General features: G+C 34.5%; 2 protein-coding genes across 6 annotated transcripts; one reads left to right on the plus strand and one right to left on the minus strand.

The window, feature by feature from the left end:
- Window positions 1–971: 971 nt before the first annotated feature.
- LOC140747664 (CKLF-like MARVEL transmembrane domain-containing protein 4) lies at window positions 972–11,306 on the minus strand. Its single transcript, XM_073080194.1, has 4 exons — window positions 10,854–11,306; window positions 7,294–7,422; window positions 5,701–5,967; window positions 972–4,556 (listed from the first exon to the last, which is right to left on the minus strand). Exons 2-4 carry the CDS (start codon window positions 7,414–7,416, stop codon window positions 4,422–4,424), a joined length of 525 nt encoding a protein of 174 aa, XP_072936295.1. The 5' UTR covers window positions 7,417–7,422; window positions 10,854–11,306; the 3' UTR covers window positions 972–4,421.
- Window positions 11,307–11,908: 602 nt separating this feature from the next.
- On the plus strand, window positions 11,909–20,944 carry LOC140747782 (CKLF-like MARVEL transmembrane domain-containing protein 4). 5 transcript variants are annotated; one of them, XM_073080398.1, is made up of 5 exons: window positions 11,909–12,081; window positions 12,171–12,255; window positions 15,389–15,540; window positions 16,436–16,702; window positions 17,284–20,944. In XM_073080398.1, exons 3-5 carry the CDS (start codon window positions 15,406–15,408, stop codon window positions 17,428–17,430), a joined length of 549 nt encoding a protein of 182 aa, XP_072936499.1. In that variant the 5' UTR covers window positions 11,909–12,081; window positions 12,171–12,255; window positions 15,389–15,405; the 3' UTR covers window positions 17,431–20,944. The 5 variants fall into 5 exon arrangements, with proteins under 5 accessions (XP_072936499.1, XP_072936498.1, XP_072936500.1 ...); XM_073080397.1 differs by having other exon boundaries at window positions 15,392–15,540; XM_073080399.1 differs by having other exon boundaries at window positions 12,171–12,251; window positions 15,392–15,540.
- Window positions 20,945–21,009: the final 65 nt, after the last annotated feature.

A 21,009-nucleotide genomic window follows, 5' to 3' on the forward strand; every position in this document is an offset into this window, starting at 1 on the left:
TCGCAACTACTTTGGACACACTGCTTGCCAACATTTTGTCCTGCCGTGGGGTATGGTTGTGGTTATGCGTGGATTAGTAATGGTGATGTGGTAGACACATAGACCTTGGATTAAAATTTTGGGCTAGAACAGGGCTACAGTATCCCCTGCCTGTCGTACGAGACTAAAGGGGGACTTCTGGAGTTGCGGGCGGCAAGAATGGGAGCTCAAACCGTCCAACAAGCAACCCAGGGAAGGACGGCGGTGTGTGTAGCCGCATGCCGTCGTAAACACCAGGTGTGCGGGAGGAGCGTAAATTGCTCCCCCAAGGGCAGAGCCCAATAGGGGCATTGCGCTCGAAGGACTCCGGTTGTGTTCCATCGGAGATCCCGGAGTTCTCCGCCAAGCGCTGAGGACGGCTACCGGGGGGGGTTTTAGTGCGGTAAAAGTTCCACATAACCCGGCGTCGCTCCCACGTCGTCGGGTACCTTTTGAAGGTTTCCCCCTCGTAAACAAAAAAAAAAAGGTCAGGTAACGTTGTCCCTGTAGTTCCGGGACCAGACTAGGGCTACGGTATCTCCTGCCTGTCGTAAGAGGCAACTAAAAGTGGCTTTCGGGGTTGCGGGCGGCAAGAGTGGGAGCTCGAGCCGCCCGGCTAGCAACCCCGGGTAGGACGGCGGTATGTCTGGTCGCATTCCGTCGTATACACCAGACGGTGTGGTGATACAAACTCACCTGGGCCGAGCCCGACGGGGTAGTGCGCTGAGAGAACTCCGGTCGCGTTCCTTTGGAGATCCCGGAGTCCTCTACGCAGCGCCGAGGACGGCCACCGGGGAGGTTTTAGTGCGGTAAAAGTCCCACATAATCCCGTGTCGCTCCCACGGCACCGGGTACCTTTTGAAGGTTTCCCCCTCGATAGAAAAAAAGGTCAGGTAACGTAGTTATTACATAACTTTAAATATTTGTTAACCAATTATAATAAAACGCACAGGAACACTTTCGCAGTTTTATTTAACTCTACAATAAATAACTTACAAAAGAATTGATAACATACATTTTTATCAAAGCTCAAATTACATTTTTATGAAACGGGTTTTGGATAATTTATAATTATAACATGTGATGGCACCGGCGATGTTACATAATAATGAATTTAAGAAAATGTACGACCCAAAATGTTAATTTTCAGTCACTGTTTTACGCTTTTTAAATAAGCTGAGCATACATTGTTTAATTATATTTTATTTAAAGTCTAGCAATATCACATGTTATTAGAATATATAGGTAATAATTTTAATACTAACATAAATTTTCAAGTCTAATTATATTGTTATATCTTCTTTATAAATTAGAATATTTTTCCTTCCTCGTTGAGTCGAGACCAAAACATGGTTACATAGTAACCAGCCTAAAATAAATGTATAAATATGATTTTATAAACCAAAACAATTTAATTTTTATTTATGGAGTGTTTCTGATTGATTCTCCGTTGCTAAATCAAGGCCGTAGCGTTCACACTATTTTCAAAGATCAACAGAACAAAATTATTATTTTAAACAGAGTTTTTCAATAATAGGCATATTACGTGAAGTTGATGAACAGAAGAGTAGAGTAGTACTTAGTATTTTCTATTATATAGAAAGGTAAATATACTTAACTATTTAATGTAAATCGTATTATTACTAACATTAATATTTGACACAAATATGAGCAAAAAACCTGAAAGACGGACGGACGGGTGAATATATACTAGCTATGCTTATGGCGATCGTGAGGTCTGGGCGTTGCTACATAACTCGCTATAACACTGCCATGCTTCTCAATTAAAGAATCAACGTTTCAAAACATGCAAGTGAAGTGACTTTGAAGTTAATCCTCGATATAATATGGTATGAGCTATCAAATTAGTAAGTACATATTGCAAATTTAACATTGAATGAAATATTAGTCCACATAGAACAGATAAAAGTGAACTTTTCGTGTCTAATGCTTATACTATAATATATTATATTTCAAATAAAGTTATATTCAAATCATTTAAAATACATGTATCTGATCACCAACCACATCATAAATTAATGTTGCCTTATTAGCCTGTACTGGACCAAATTAATTGGGTAATTTAATGGGTGACTTTAAGGATGGAATATTAAATCCAATAACAAGCTTACTCCAATAACGGATCGAATAAAATGTAACCACTGTAATATCAAAATATATGTAAAGGCCAGTGTAATATTAAGAAAAAGTTGCTTATGGTTCTTATTTAGTGCTACAGTATATAATATAACTAGTTAAACATTGCTCTTAAATATACTCTTAATTCTTATGTGGTAATTTGGTCAACATTTAGCTTCAAACTTATATGTAAGCGTATGTACAATAAGTAGTTAAAAGTGCATAGTGGAGATATAGAAGAGAAGTAAGTACTAATCAAGGTACAGTAAGGTGTCTTTTATGACTAAAATAAATACTTAAAGTATGAATAATTAAGCTTAACAGAATACAATCTTTTTTTGTCTGTAGAATCATTATTACCCACTTTTTACATTAAATGAGACAATTTAATTTATATATAATTTATGTCCGGCAATGAGTGTCACGGCTGGTACGCGCGCATTTGTATGTGGGCGTGTGTGTGGGAGCCTGCGTATGTAGACATGCATGTAAACATGTAAACTAAGTTTTTTTTTTATAAAATCTAAATTAATACAAGCATGTCTCGAAGGTAAAATCTACATTAAAAATTTGCTACTGCTTTTTTAAAAGCAGGTGGCACTGCACCAATTATATTTGTAATGAAACTGAGAATGGGTAATATCTACGATCAACAGAAGGATAATAACTTTATATTTCCTCGATACGGAGGATCTCACATATTAAAGAAAAACTAATACATAGATCCACAGTATTTAAAAATTTTAAAGTGACAAAGATTTAGTAACTTAACTGGTACGTTAAATTTCTTAATTTATGACACAGAAATTATGATTGACTTATACTTAATTATAAACCTATTACAAAAATAAATGTGACTAACTTGAAATGCGTGTACTTAAACAATACAATATTTACACAATATATGTATATGCAAAGATATAAAAATAAATAAACAATGTTTCTTACAAATACAATGCAATAATAGCGTCAATTATATTCAAGCAATTTTCAAAAATATTTCGAAATTTAATTTGATAACCGGGCAATATTAATTAATTATTTAATTTACATAAAGATCCCAAAATTCGAATACTAATCTCAATTAGTCCACATTTTTATGACATCATAAATAAGATTAAGTTAGATTTCATACAAAGTGCTCTATAAAATCAGTTATAAAAGTTCGGTACAGAATAAAAACAAGAATAAAATAATCAAAATTTTTTATATAAGATATATAACTTAAAGATTTTTTTTTATTAAATATAGGCTTATAGTTCATAGCTTCATATAGAATCACAATAACAACGTAACACAATAACAATGTAACATTGTGGCAACAGCAAAAAATACATATTAAAAATACTAAAATATTTAAATTGATAAGGAAGGTATATACAAATTTTGTATTTCTTATATAAGGTTTAGGTACACAATACGTATTAGTTTCATTTTAGCTAAGAGAAACTATTCAATCAATCAATCAATCATGGTTGTTAAATTGTGTATAGCTGTTAAAAATTTAGTTTTTTGTTAAGTTTGTTAAAGTTTTTGTTTCTTGTTAATTTTGACAGTGACATTTCTTTGTTTACATTTTGGACACCTAATTATAAATCAGACTATAGTGTCATCTCTTTCGCATGACGGTCTTGATTGTATTCCGTCATACGCAGTTGAACAAACTTAAACCTTCATTCATTTTTCGCTTATCCTTTTTATAAATCCAACTGAAGTTGTCATATTTTGCTTAAAAATAAATTTCCTGCAAAAAAAAAATAATGAACAATCTCAACCGATATCATACAAAACTGCTTATTGTAATATTGCAAAAACAATCTTACATAACGAGGTCGTGGTACGAAATTTCAATGTATGATTAAAATAATATTGTATTAAGAGGTGGTAGTAACCGCCCAGTACCGTTTATTAAGACGTACCTTAGGTACTGGTTAGTTTTACAGATGTTACAAAATAATCGAATTTTATTTTAAACGATTATTATTTTCTTATAATCGATTTTTACAGTAATATTAATCGATTTTTCATAAATCGATTATATAAATTACGTGTTTAAATCTATTTTTAAGAAACAGTTCGTATCTATGCAACGGATGAAAAATCTAGAATTAAGTTCATACGTAGGTATTAGTTGATTAAATAAAAACGGTGGCATACCGGTGCCGGTGTAACTTATATAATCGATTTATGAACAATCGATTAACATTACTGTAAAAATCGATTATTTTTTAACGTCTCTAGTTAGTTTCCGGTTGGGTGTGGTGCTAGGCGGGCGGCGCGAGCGCGTGCGGCGGCTTGGCGGCCACGCGCGCGCCCTGCGCCGGCGCGCCCGCGCGCACCGCCCGCGCCGCCAGGAACGCTTCGAACCCGTACACCACCATCGCCAAGTAACCGAAGAACTGCGGAACGATATCGACACTTTACGTATAACATTAAGTTTTCCCAACTCCAAATTAAATAAACCTTGTCCGGAGGTGGACTCTTTTTTAGCAACTTATAAAATAGTAACATAAGAATCAACCTACAAGAAAGAGCGCCCGGTAAAATTGACGCGGTTACACGTTCTCGTGTCTGTAATGTCCGTATTAAAACATAGCAAACATAATAGTGACAGGCGTTCGCCTACAGCTTCTCAAAATCTGACAGCCCGCCCCGTGCACACACACTAGTTTTAGCAGACACGCGATCATATTTCAATATCTTCCTTATATTTCAACAGAGGTCCGTACCGCTCTATCTACCATCTCCCGTACGTGACTTAACTACGAAGTAAAATGAAATCAGAGAAACTAATTTCATTATTTCACCGAGCTCGGTGATTGTGGTGACAAATCCGGGTTTCGTCTCACTACGCCAGTGCACGGAGGTCGTGCGTCATCCTCATTACGAACAAAGCCTAATAACTTTTATTGCTGTAGCAGTTATTACAATGACCGCAGTAACCACATTTTTAAAAGGTTTTATTGTTATGAGGTTTTACAATACTAATGACTTTACCAGAAAGAAGTTAGCGCTGAAGTTATATCGTATTTTGATATTAGTAAAACGTGTAAAATTTGCATTTAAAATCCTCGAACACAATAGGAGTCACATATTCGGTACAAAAATAGGATTTAAAATTCTTATAAAGATAACTTAAGGGATTTCAAGATTGCTCTATCTATACAGATAGACAAATATAATATAAACAGTATCAAATGAAGAAATAAGAACTTACTGTAGTTCAGTTATGGCGGCACCACTGTCGCATTTATTCACTATCTCACAACAGTAGCATTAATGACTACGTACGTTGAATGATGTGTAGTTGGTAATGGTTGGAAGATTTTTAAGGCAGATTCATGTTTATACTTTCTATCGTACATATCTGCACATCTCTGATTGAATTGAGATACACATAAACTTGGTTACAAATGTCTACGGACAACAGTGGCTACTAACATAAGATACGCTACCTATGAATTAACATATAAATTTCAACTGAAGACTGATAATAGATTTTGAACTCTTACAACATGAACTAAGTATTACTTAAATCCTCACCCCAGCAGCAGAGTAGGCAGCGGCGCCGAACGCGACGACAATAGTGGACGCGATGAGGTACAGGAAGGCGATCGCCCCGCACGCCACCATCTCCACATGCAGCCATTTGATCTTGTGGTACCGCTCCACCACGTGGAACATGTACAGCAGCAACATCGCCAGCGAGAACCACAGCCCCAGGTGCGCCACCACGTTGAAGTACACGCCGCGACCGTTCGACCAGAACGCAGACGACTGGATGCAGATGAACCCGAGCAGATTCAGAACCTGCCACGGATATTTCTTACGTTAACAGGAGTTGCTACTCCCACGTACAGGTTGGGCACGTACCTAATTCCACAGATAGACGGTCCCGAATTCGTGTGTTTATAATGAAATCCAAACAAATTCGCAGTCTGCTTGATGGTAAGATGATAAATGACATCATATCAAATCAACCACACATAGGATTCCGATCTAATTCTTACAAGACAGTCTGATATTATACGACGACATTGAAACGACAAAACACCCAAATTTTCTCCATTTTTTGATGTTATTAATTTCAAGGCTGTCGAAACCTCACAAAATCGAAAAATATACGAATTTATAGAATGTTAACATTGCTTATAAAAACATTAGTGAAGTAAACGAGATATTATCGAAGGTTACATGTTGTTTTTTATGAATGCATTTAAATGTATCTAGGTATATGATTAGAGCGTGGGAGACGAGCCTTACTGCATCCTCTGGCTTATCGAATTATGCGTGCATATTTAATTATAAATCGACCGAATATGAGAATCTCCATTAATTTAATCTAATACGTATGGTCTTTCAAGACCTAAAAGGAAGACTCCTATTTGGCCTAAGTAGGAGCTTTCCTTCATCCTTTTCAAGAGTTTTCAAGAACCCTTTCTATGTATTTGTCCGTGTGACATATAGAATATCAGCGCAAATATCATACTTAAATACCCACCAGTTTAAGATATGCATGTGTGGCGTAGGTTAGTTTCATTATACACTTATTATCCTAACCAGTACTCACCTATATCTTAGACATACTTATCAAAAGAGTTTAGTATTATTTTGTTATTACTTTACACTGCTAGCTAATATTATTATTGTAAACATTTCTGTATTTCAACTGGGAATCAAAGTTACGACTATAGCGGTATATTATAGTAAGCATAGTGCCAAAAATCTTAAATCCGTAATTTTCGATAAGTTTTTCATTCTAAATATTGAAATATGAAAAATTCTTTCTTTGAAGGTGGTAGAACCCTTTGTGGTTCGACTCCGGCGGCAACACCGCCATACCTATTTCAACCTAATAACAGCAGTGTTAGGCGCTGCTGTGTTTCGTTTTGAAGGGTGTGGTAAGGGAGACAGACTTTTCCGAGTCGTTCCAGCTTTGTCATCAGGGGTAGTGGCGCATCTGTGGCCAACCTCAGGTAGGAATATCTAATCCTATCTGGAGTTGATTACAGATGTCCATGGGCGGCAGTAGCCACTTACCATGAGGTGGACTGCATGCTCGTCTGCTACTATGTTATAAAAAAAGAAATCTTATTTAAATTCGGTTTTATGGATAATAAAATCAATTAAACTTACAATAACTGCAATCTTGGCCATTCCTGGAAGTGTTCTGACATAGGAGGGATCAAACCGAGTCTGTGTGTTGAACACTGTGTTGGTTGAGCCCATGCTCTGAGGCGAATTCGGGGTTGCTGCCATACTTTCCTAAAAAGGAAATCTTTAACTTACTCATACAATTACAAATTTCAATAGAAATATAATACCAAAACCACACCAATTTATAACATACTGAATAAACAAGCATATTTATCTGGTGCAAATATATTTTGACCATGATATTCTAACAATAATAAATTAATATTTACCACAGCCAGTATGGTCTGACAGGGAGGTAAAAAAAAATTAATGAGACTACCTTCTTAGTCCATAAGAAAAGCAATTTGTTATCAGCTGCAGGTAGTATAAAATTGTCTGACTTTCTACCTCAATGTTACAAGAAAATATGTGAAATAAATAAGACATAGACAAAGAAAGATATTTTTACATATAATACTTCAATGTAAACTAATTTGAGTGTATGATTTATTTTCGTTCTACATTTCATAATAAAAACACCATAGTTACAATGCTCTTATGACTATCATAGTGTTCAAAGAAATATTACCATAACATATTAATAGCACACATACCTATTACAAACAAGTGAGTTACCACAAAATTAGATATTTTCATGGAAAGTAAATCATGAAATAGTTAAATATGATTCAGTACTCCTCTACACATGTTTTATGATATTTATAGGCAGTAAATGTCCATGGTTCAATGGTTAATGCACAAATGCTATATCTACTTTGAACATCGGATATTTAAGATATTCATTACAAATATATAAAAAAATATAATTACTAATTATAATTTTTACTTTAGTTATTATTATTAATTATAATGAATATATATATTTACTGAACAGACATTCAATTCTTGTAAACTGTTTCAGATATAAAATATATTGTTTATTGTATTAATCTTCTTTTTTCACTTGGTGTGACATTATTGTCATATGCAAGTTAGTAAGCACGTTCCTCTTTTTATGTAGAAAACTACATTTTAATTGAAAACAAATGGGCATTCTCATTCATATTTATGAGACTCAAAATTATTATCTGTTATTGACAGTGACACCACCATCATGAAAAATTTTACCTTCTTTGCACAGCTGTATACCTGTTTATTTTTATTTTCCAACTTAGTCATCAGAGCTAACATCATTAAATGTGCATATGTTTTTACTTATTATATTAGTGTTTATCAAAATTATACAAAAATCTCAAATGAAACTTGCCAGTAGCATCAATGTGAATATAAAATTAAATTCTAGGTTACCAATATTACTTAAAGTGAGAAGTTACAGGTATACCAATAGGTAGATCAAAAACCAAAACAGCAGATAATGCACCACTTTACATAAGATAAGCTGTATGCTTTTTATTTATAATGGATAAAACTTAAATTTTATTTTTGTAATAGACACAATATTTAGTTTTTTTTTTATTATATAGGGGTAGCAGACGAGCATGCAGTCCACCAAATGATAAGTGGCTACTGCTGCCCATGCACATCTGTAATCAACCCCAGATAGGATTAGATATTTCTATCTGAGGTCGGCCACAGATGCGCTGCTACCCCTGAGGACTAAGCTTGAATGCCCTGGAAAAGTATGTCTCCCTTACCACACCCTTCAAACCGGAACACAGCAGTGCCTCACACTGCTGTTATTAGGTAGAAATAGGTGTGGCAGTGGTGCAGCCGGAGTCGAACTACAAAGGGTTCTACCAAATTCGAAAATTTTATTTTATTTAGGAAAACTTACAGCTAGGACATACGAGGGTACGTTTTTAAGTTCGCGGAATGAGGCACAAGGAGCGAAAATAAAATGTCAAAATTATTTTTCTTTTTCTACATATTCTCCTGCAAGACGAATGCATTTTTCAGATCTTTGTATTAACTTATTTAAACCCTCATAAAAAAATGTTTTGTCCTTGTCGGAAAAATACGAGGAAATTGCGTCCTTTACTTCTTCGTCTGTAGAAAATTTCTTTCCACGAAGCTCTTTTTTCATTTTTGGAAAGAGATAATAATCGCTGGGAGCCAGGTCTGGACTATAGGGTGGGTGATTTAAAATATCAAAGCCCACCTTATGCAGGGCAGCCAGTGCAATACGGCTCTTGTGTACGGGCGCATTGTCGTGCAACAGCAGGACACCTCTGGATAATTTTCCTCGTCTTTTTTCTTTGATGGCTTCTTTTAACCGCTCCAAGATTGTTGCGTAATATTCTCCGGTTATAGAGACACCTTTAACTTTGTAATCTATTAACAAAATTCCTTCTGCATCCCAAAAGACTGTCGCCATGAGTTTGCCGGCCGATTGTGACACCTTAAACTTTTTAAGAGGTGCTATACCCTTTTTATGCCACTGCATGGAGTCTTGTTTAGACTCAGGTTCATAATGGTGAACCCAAGTTTCATCTCCAGTAACAATTCGATTCAGTACAATATCCTTATCTTCTCCACAGAGGTTCAAAAACGCACGGGAACATTCAACGCGCTGTTGTTTCTGAGGCGGCGTGAGCATTCTCGGCACCCACCGCGCGCTGACCTTAGTCATGCCAAGATGGTCATGCAGAATTTTAAAAATGGTTGTATCCGATACTCCAACCATTTCTGCAAGCTGTTTCTTCTTTAGCCGAGCATCTTCCAGTACTAATTTTTCGACTTCCGCTATCGTTTCCGGAATGGTCACCTCAACAGACCGTCCTGGTCGTGGGTCGTCTTCAAGTGAATCCCTGCCTTGCTTAAAAAGGTTGTTCCACTTGTAAACCATCGTTTTTCCAGGGCAAGAGTCCCCGTAAACCGATGACATCTCTTCCATTATGATTTGCACAGACTTTCCTTGCTTGGTAAGGAACTTTATAACGGCGCGATGCTCGATTTTCTCCATACTTCCAATTTTCTTCCGGATTGAGTTGTTTAATTGTCGATAGTTTTAAAACTAATGATGCAATTGTGATAAAACTTTATATTTATACTATTTATGAGTCACTTAACACGTACCGCCCTTAACGAGCCCGCTATCCCCCCTCCAACCCTGCCATTCCGCGGACTTAAAAACGCACCCTCGTAGTACAGGAAATTGTAAAAGAATAAGAGTTATTTATAAGTTTCTAGATATATTCTGCTATTTTCAGATTATAATATATGTATAGTGAAAAAATATCCTGAGAATATTCAGAAAATATTGCTCAACCTTGCAACCTATTGTTTATTTGACAGTGTGAATTAATTAGGTAATAATCAAGATATTATTTCGGATGAGATCATACCCTTAAATTATTTTTCTTTCTATTTTATACTACAGTTACTTGATTGAGTTACATGGAGATGTTTTATCTGAGTTCTAAGCACAGAACGCTAAGATCATGTGATGTTAGAGTACAAAATTGACGACATAACAATATTGTGATACGAAGCGAAACGAATACTAACAATGACGTACTACGTATAAGTATAATCACAACATTCCTAACTTATGCTTACACATTACGAGATAAGACTTTAAAGATAATGCAAATACTTACAGTGTAACAGAGCGCGCGAATCCGTGATTTTGCTGATAGAATAACAATGTGCGCGTATTTCCCGCTACATCGAGATAGCGGACACTCGATAACGCCTCGTAGTCGCTTCTCCTTGACACTAAATCACTAACTGATACCGAATTGCGTTAAATGCATCAGTGACTCACATATTCAAATAAATCGTATAAGCACGGTTTGTTTACCATTTGCAGGAACCGCGTCGATTGACACATCTTCACTTGCTTACAATTATACCCCACGCGAAATTACTTTTTATGAGATAACTCATATTTATTGTCGTCAACGGAATTATCTAAATGATATGGAAACAGATGTCTAGATAAGAATTAAATCGAAAACAATATCAAATTACATTTTATTTTCATTGTCAAATTCTATTTCAATCAAAGCTGAGAAGATGAGCAGCAGCGCTTTGATGTTTCAAATAGACTGTCAAGTGTCAAGTCAAAACTTGACGGTTAAATCAATGTTGCCGCTAGCGACTTTTTAAATTGCCTTACATAAGAGACGAAAACCGCTTCATACAAGTATTGTGAAGAATCAGTTAAAAATTCATGTAAACATTCAATTTAGAACACTGTTATGTAATAATATCTTTATACTATATGTAAATTTTCAGATTAACTTATTTTTTCAACGTCCATGGCGGTTTTTAAATAACTTGGCACAAACTGTTGCCCTGAAAGCATCCCACTTATAGTATAAATTATAGGCTGGACATATAAATATTTTTTTGTTGAATATTATGCAATTTTATGCTCTTTTACCGTATAGAATGGCTACTTTCGTACTTTTGGCAACATTAAACGAATTTACACTTGACAGTTACATTTTATATTTTTGAGGCTATCTATAATGAATCATTTCCATATTTTGCAAGACTTTATTTGTAAGAAAGTAACACACATTTCGTAAGGTATCTTAGAACATTTATTTTCATTTTATAGAAAACTTATTCATAATAACCATTTTCGTTATTTTATATTTCAGTTTTCGAACGCATGACTATATGCTATAAGGGGGTGGAAACAAGAAGTAGTCATTTTCATGTCACAATGATGTCAAAATTGTCAAATATTTGTGGAATTTCGTCACCTGATATTTCAATTTACACTTGATTTATCGATACTTTTATATTAAAACTGTTTATAATCAGTGTTTATATAAGGAAAAGTGAAAGTTATCTTCAAGTTTAAGTAGGAAAAAGGTAAATAACATCTACATACGACTCAATAATAATGAGTGAATATTTTCCGCGTTATTTCTATTCCATTTAGTCGGTAAACGCTATTTTAGGTGGTGACGGTTTGTGCCGATTTCATTCGTCTATTAATGTTTCGCTTTTACGATACTCGGGGGATATTAAACGTAATAAAGGCACGTGAGTTTCTACAATGTTTAATGATAAACAATTCACGTAGTTAAAGTTATGATGTTATATTACTAATCCACTATCAATATATATATAACATTTCCTTTTAATTAACTGTCAATAACGCCCAATATAATTCACTCGCATTTAATTAAAGAACGTTTTAAACACTGAAATATTACCTGCTTATTATCGCCTTTAATAATTCAATGTTAACTTATATGTATTTTTTACTTTCTGAACATCAAATGTATATATCCATAATTATATAGAAAAATATTTCTTATCAATCAACACTTTGGATGTGTTTGAATAATCATGTGTGGAAAGATCTATGGCTCCATAATAACTTTCACTACAGCAAACATTTGCTGGTATTGCATCTGCTGTTTGTCATAGATTTCACATAAAAAGTTGCTTAATCATAATGTATGTTGATTATGATGGCTGTATTCACTAGTCACACTTTATCAATATATAAAACTATGTATTACTATGACCTTTCTACATCTTGTTTGGGTATGGTCATGGATATCATTGGGTATGGGTGGTTAACATGGTCTTGTTTGTAGTATACTATTCTTTTGAAACACTTATTTTTAAAGACAAACCTCTCGTTTGAAATGTTTAGTTTTAAGAGCAAGTAAAGTAAATTAATTTAATGTTACTTATTCTTAATTACTTTTAATGAAGTTTTAATTGGGGGTGGTACTGCTAGAGAGGGTGTTAGCGCATGGCAGGCATTTGGTCAAGGCCTCAATAAATCTGAATTCCGATTATATTTATATTTTGTTGATTACAATCAGATTGAAACAATGCATACTTAAAAAGGCTTAGAAATGTCTATACGCTTATGAAATGCTTTGAAATTATGATAACTGAAAAATCATATTGTTTTGTTTTGTTAAAAGTGAATAAAGAAGTGATTATTAAAATATGCACAACAATTTTTACCAAGTGTAACACTAAGTATAATTATAACAAATTCAGTTGTTTTGTATTACACAAAATAATTAAAACCTATACCACAATTTAGATAACACAGCCTTATCAGAGCTTGCTGCACACCCAAAAACATTTTAAATCATTACCCTGCTTTATTGCTTAGCTGAATTAATTACTGGTATTGTGTTAATATCTGAAATATGAGGTTTATTTTATAATTAATATTTAGCACCATTATGTTAACCACCATGTATATTTATCACCAGTAGACATAAAGTTTGTTTAAGAATTTAACTTCAATGATTTGTAAGTAATAATACCGACTGAGAACTAAAGTTTTGATTTAAAACATCAAACCACCTCAAAATAATAATCTTCATATGCTCATTATTACTATTTTCTTTTTTCCTTAAATTCTGAAGGCATAATAAGCAACATAAAATGACTTTGTTATTGTTGTCGAAAAATAATTTAAGGATATTGGCATAGATAAGTACTAATCTATGGCTATTTGTGTAAAAAATAAAATCTCATCTTATAGGTTTTACTATATTAATGACTAAAACCACAGACCAGCAATGTAGCAAAAATAAGAGTAATTGTGTTAAATATATTTTAATTTATTTTGATCCAGTTGAAATGATTGTAATATTTACCTATGATACATTAAACCTTTGTTAATATTGTGTAAAATTGAGCATGGGTGTAGTTAAAAACTGGAGCATTCTCCGAGCTGTACCACTAATAACATAAAAACAAATTATCAATATTTAGAACATTGATAAGTACGAACAAAGAAAGTTGAATCTGTTTTTCGTTTTCCAAATTAAAGATTTAATATTGTGATCGCGCATAATTACAGATACGAGTATATGTTCGCTCTTGATAAGCAGTTGTAGACCAATAGATATCGGACACGACCCACGCAATGCGTGAATAATTTACACTAAATTGCTAAGGTCTGACCTTTATAAAAGTCAAGGGTACCCAATAAAAGGAAGTACCAAATTTCTTACAACATCCGACAGCGTGATTAAAATTAACGGCCCTAGCAGACAGTTTTAAAATCGGCGTTTCAAGTTTTAACGTCTTTCTGCGTTCGGCCCTGTATCGAAAACGCGCGTTTTAAAAACAGCATCGCGCGTCGAAAAGGATCTGCGAGGTTGAACTCAAACTTAGTAGCGTTTAATCGCTACATCTAGCTACTGAAAAAAATAATTATTGATCGCCGACGTTAGAAGGGGCATGTCTGCTAGCCCTAAAAACTTCGGATGAGTCGTTAGGATGAATTACCATAGTAAACTCTTAAAAATACGTAGGTATGTCTTGGTGGGTCATCAAAAATTCATAGTTGTATTCTTTCACGAAATCTAACTTGGCACTAACACTATCATCAAATCATTTTTTTTATTAGAAAATAGGTTCTTTACATATCCGCGAATCGTAGTCTTCCACTTTTTAGTCTGAAGAGATGAGTTCGCATCGCTGCATTACTTACCTATCACTTACTTATTACTACTCCGGTTGAATCTAATATCAAGTTCCTAAGTTCTCATGTAACAATAGTTATACATAATTGTACCTCCAAGGTTTTTTCGTATCATGTCGTTTGTGGTGTGGTCGACCTCCGTGTATTTGGCAATTTATTACAAAATTATAATTAATTACCATACAATATCGTAGAAGACAAGTCAAAGGTTACTTATTAATATGACCATGTTATACCACAAAATAAGTTAATTATTTCCGTTACGGTTTATTTAATTTGAACGCACGAATTTTAAACATTTTTCCAGTAATAAAATCAGTTATAGATTTAGATAGATCTTATAATGATCCTAGAAATATAATGATAAACACAAGGTTGTAGAACCCGTTGTGGTTCGACTCCGGCGGCACCACCGCCACACCTATTTCTGCCTCATAACAGCGATGCTGTGTTCCGGTTTGAAGGGTGTGGTACGGGAGACATACTTTTCCGAGGCGTTCCAGCTTAGTCCTTAGAGGTAGCGGCGCATCTGTGGCCGACCTCAGGTAGGAATATCTAATCCTATCTGGGCTTGATTACAGATGTCCATGAGCGGCAGTAACCATTTACCATCAGGTGGACTGCATGCTCGTCTGCTACTCCTATATTATAAAAAAAAACAAGCATATTTCTCTATTGCATTGGTAAATGTGTCTGTCCATTCGTCAGCAGATTCGTAGATCAAGATGGCCGAGGTGGGCTTCCCGGGGCAACACACGACGACGACGACGGTAACGTCGAGCACCACCGTGCAGACCAACATACGGTTCGACGCGTCTTATCTTAGGACAGCGCCCGGCATTCTCAAAGTGGTGCAAGTCGTGAGTATCCGCTTAAAAATGGGTGGAGTACCACTGCGACTTATCGCCTCACAAATTTTTGACATGAAAAATCAAATACAAAATATCCTTGCCATTCTTATGTGTACTGTCTGGGAAATTATTTCCATCTGTCCCATACCTATATTTTTTCCATGGAAAGAGTGCAGAAAGTGGACCGATTCTAAGTATGGAATGTAAAAGTTTGGAATAAACGTGGACTGGGTATTTAAAAGCAGAAGATACTTGCGACATACTTACAACAAATGTTACAAAAAAAACTACGGCAATATACAATTTTAAAGAGTAACGTACTCATTGTATGTACCCATGTTATGGGCACGAGTTTATTTCTCTCATATCGCTTTCACTACTTTCATCGGTGACAAATTCGGCGTGACGAATGTCTGTTCATAATAAGTGCATCATGGTAGATTTATTATATAATAACTGTTATATGTTAAAAGTTCAAATGTGAAAGCTAATGGATTTATTGTTTACTAAGATAATTTGGAAGCAGGCCTGTAAGATTTTGTTCATGGATTATTTTATGCAATGCAAATTGCAAGGCGCCAGCAAACATGCAAACCACCTGGTGTTCGTATTCTTGCCTAATAATAGTAGTATTAAACGCTACTATGTTCCTGTTTAGTAAGGGCCCACTTATTTATTCGAGGCATTCCAACTTAGTCCTCATGGATAGCAACTATGGTCTACCTCAGGTAAGACTTATCAGGGGTTTATTACAGATCTTTATGGGTGGTAATTCTCATTTGTCACCAGTTGGACTGCATGCTCGTTTGTCACACCAATGTTCTTAAAAGAGGACTCTTAACCACGGGCGATGTTGATCTATAGATACATAATTCTAGCGTGTGTATTTTTGTATCCTTTCCAGGCCTGCAGTTTGCTCGGGTTCATATGCGTCCAGTTCTCGAATCTCACCTTCCTGAGCAAGAGCTCCTACTTTAGTTCGATATCTATGATCGCCTTCTGGTTCACGGGCATCCTGCTCGGCTTCTACCTGTTCCACATCGTGGAGAAGTTCTACAAGATCCCGTGGCTCAAGATCGAGTTCGTCTTTTGTGCAGTGTGGACGCTACTCTACCTGATAGGTTCAATACTCGTCCTCAACATTGGCGATAAACCACATTCGGCAGCTAGTGTGAGTCATTTTGTATAGTTTTGTTTTTAATTTACCGTAAACGACTTAATTTCTAAATACTTTACTAGAGGAAGGCTTCCTGAGAATTCATTTCAAGAATTGCTGTCTGTTTCACCCGACTATGGAGAGTAATCTTTTTCGAGTGAATGTATTTTAAGGCGCGCCCTACAGCCTAAACGGCTTGATTGATGTTAATATATTATGAGGTGCCGTTAGATTCGTCTAAAATGTGGGAGTGATCATAGGCCATATTAGTAAGCAATCAGGTTTTTGTTTTTATAGTATTCGCTAGTATAGTGGATTGATTATACTGAAACTCTTGGGAAAGGCAAATTCCTGATGGAACTGAGTTCGAAAGGGAAGGAGCGGTCCGTCCCGAGCCTCCGATCCTGGGGGGCCTCCAAACACAGTTGCTAAAAAAAAGGTCACCGAATCACAGGCAAACTTTACACCGGGGGCCTCCATTCCACTTTCCGCCCCGGGCCTCCGACGAAGGAGCGTACATCGATCGGTGGGTGGATCGATTACAAAAACGTCTACAAGATGTGTGCCTATAATAATCGGTGTGTGTGTTGTGTCAGTTCTTCGGGTTCACGTCGACGCTGGCGTACGCGGCGGACGCGCTGCTGAAGTGGCGCGGCGCGCGCGCCGGCGCGCTGGCGCAGGGCGAGCGCGTCGTGTCCAAGCAGACCACCTCCGTCGCCGCGCCGCCCCGCGAGGCCTACTAGCGACCCGACTCCGCAGGACACCAGCTGAGCGAGTGCACTCCCGATGCGACGCCGCCCCGCGATGACTACTAGCCGCCCCGACACCGCACGAGACCAGCTGATGAAGTGTACACCCGATGCAACATGTCATGCTCCGGCGACACACGAGTCCCCGTTCGCACGAGCGCTTAATGCATGTGCGTTAAAAATTTTTGAAAGTATACAAATAAGTTTCTGGACATTCATTAATTCGCCAGCGCTTTTCCATAACATCTTTTTTTATCGCGTTGTGTAGGATTTATCTTGAGATAAACACTGGACGTTAATTTTTTATTAAAATATACTAAACACATCGAAATACCAACATTGGCTTTTGACGCAACGCTTTTTAATCACTCGTGCAAAATGGGCGTTTCCTCTATCATTCGCTTTATTACAACTTACTGCCACGAATATAATCATCTCACTCACACGCTCTCGCTCACACGTTCACATGCCTACCTGAATCGACTAGCAGGCAATTTAAGTCAATCAGTATCGTGTAAAACTCCACTAACCCACTTTAGAGCAATGTGTTGAAGTTTAATCAGTTATCATAAAAAACATATGGCAACAATATGATACAAAGAGGTTACAAAAAACTGTAAAATAAGTGAAAAAAAATGTTTATCTACTCTGTATAGGTATATAGATGTGGTATGCACACAAATGCACTAGTTCTACTACTACTACTACTACTACTAAACTGCCACCATTGCATTCGCGACTGTTGTCTATATCAAGATATCTGTTGTTGCTACTCTAGTAGACATCAATACAAAATTAATATATAAACAATATGCACCACTGAAATGGTCATCTCACTCGGCTACCTTCCTGCTTTATTAATATTACAAACGATAAACAAGGTAAATAAATATTGTATTACGAATCATGCAATAATTCGTTTCCACTATCACATTTTTGCAGCATACAATGCTTATTTTGAAAATTGACATACAAATTTAAATGTATTGCTCAGCCATGAACAAGGTAATTTTAAATGAATATACTTATATTTTATTTTGTTAAGCGAAATAGTGTTATACATATTTTTACCCTCTGTAGTGCACAAGTAATTAATATATATGCATTTTCTACTCTCAGTTTATAATTAAAGCATTTTTTTATTTTGATAAACAGTCATTAACTTGTAAGATGTTACAATAATGATTATAATTTAAAATGGCAACATTTATCTTTGCTTCTCACTCATTCTCTATAATCGTGAGTGAAAAACAGAGGTAATTATAATATTATGCAAAAATTGCCATTTAAATTAAATTATTTACTGGAACAATTTAATTTAAATGGCATTGTTTATGTATTTTTTGCTTTTTTATATACAATTACGTTATTTGTTTGTTGGTTTTTGTACTTAATTTTCATACTTTTATTAAGAGAAGTCAGATTTAGAAAGCCTTATTTTAGAAAGATATTTAGAAAGATTTAAAGAAAAATTTAAGCATTTAAAAAGATTTTTATAATATCTTATCATATGTAATAATTGCAAACAAGAGACAATGACTATTAAATTGTATAAATATTGTCACAATTAAAGTGGTAATTTTAACAATAAAAAATTGATTGTTAAAATTATACCAAAAGACTGCCTAAAAATTAAAAAAGGCTTAACATATTGATCTGGGCTTCGGCTCTACTTTTCTGTTTTTATAAATATACAGAAAAGAAAGATATTAATACATACAAAATAAAGGCACGTCATGACATTTTTTTTATGTTTTTAACGTGATAAATATTACTTAATTCAATAAATAATGCCCAAAATGACGGCATTTCTATTCGCCTCTCATATAATATATAAAAAAGCCGTAACTTTGGATTACATTACTTATTGAAACAAGTAATAACTATGTTACTTTTTTAATATATTGTGTTTACTATTCTTTTGTTTTTGTGATATATTGTATTTATGATGATAATTTACGTGTACTTTTGTATATTATTATGTGTTCATTTGTTATAACAACGATTTAATTTACTGCTTCTTTATTGTATTGACCTCATGTTTATGCATTTTAACTGCTTTTTAATTGGTTAAGTTAATATTAACGTGCACAAATTTTATATTTTATTGTTTATATTGATAATGACAATACAATAAGTCATGAGTTTTGAAATGTTTCACAAAAATAATTGCTACTAATACAAAGTATATGTTTATATAAAAATCTATCTGACGCATAAATGTAAAACATTTCTTTATCGATTTTGGTGCAACTTTTCGCATTTTATAGTTTTTGCCCACCCTTATACAAAAATCATGACTTATTGCTTCTAGATAATAAGAATTTAACCACCTGCAATGTAATTTAAGTTTTAATAATCATATTATCTTGTTGTATTTTAACGTTAAGTTTAAAATATTTTAAAAGTATTAGATATGTCATATACTGGACATTAACAATTATTCACGACATTATTTGTCACACAGTACACGGCCACAATAAACATATTAAAAAAGTGTCAAGTAATGTGGAAAATATAAAAATATTTCGTACGCACATTTTTGTAGCTTTCGGAATAATTACAAATTATACACTTACATTACAAAGCGATATTAATATTTTTTTAAAATACATTAATATATGTATAGTCGATTTGGAGCACTTATGACATAAATTGATTTCAACAATAATCTTTATTTTAATTTATTATCTCCAATTAAGTTTCTTTAGATAAAAAACAGCAAAACTATTGCCGAAAGTTCTGTTAATTAATTTTTCATCAACATCTTAGCACAATTGTGATGCAAAATCACAGACCTGTGTTTGTTTAGATACAGTGCAAAATACAAAATGAAGCCTAAAAACTTTGCACAATATCATAGTTTTCCACTCATTCACTACTTTTAGAATGCTAGAAACGCAAACGAATTTATTTCTTTTTTCTCAAGTTACAATTAAGGGCATTTATTAATGTGTTTTTTTAATTAAATTTTTACTGTTTTTGGACTAAACGTTTTAAATGATTCTATAACGAATTCATGTATGATTATTAAGTCTTAACACTATTTTTAGTGACTTGTTAAAGCTCATTAACATATTCAAGTCTTGTTTATGGGTCATTTCATTCATTTGAGTGTAGTGCTAAAGTCGTATTATGTTATTTTTTGAGCTCAAAGGGTTACAATAAAACTTCGTCATGAAAACAATATTCATGAAAAGGCCAGAGAAAGATTTTACGACGACGAACGAAAGAATTTTGAGTACAGTGACCGACACGAATAGCACAGACAAATGAATGAAAGTATCCAAAACAATGTATTTTAATATTACTATGATGTACATTTAAAAGTCTAATCAAACATTATGTGCCTTATACTGATATAAGTTGGACACTTTTATCACAAAGAAAACCAAAATCTATTTTTATAATATCACTTATAAAAACTATTGCTATTGTACACTTTGCAACGGATAGGTATATTTTCAATGCTAATGTAAAGGTTAAAAATAAATAAATGTTATTACTATTATTTTGTTTTATTTCAACTTTATTGCTGAAAATCATTGTATTTAAATGATTATAAATAAAAAC

Source organism: Epargyreus clarus, unplaced genomic scaffold (genome assembly GCF_041222505.1).
Source record: "Epargyreus clarus isolate Ecla_fem2 unplaced genomic scaffold, WU_Ecla_fem_2.2 ptg000015l, whole genome shotgun sequence".
In the NCBI taxonomy this organism is placed as follows: domain Eukaryota; kingdom Metazoa; phylum Arthropoda; class Insecta; order Lepidoptera; family Hesperiidae; genus Epargyreus; species Epargyreus clarus.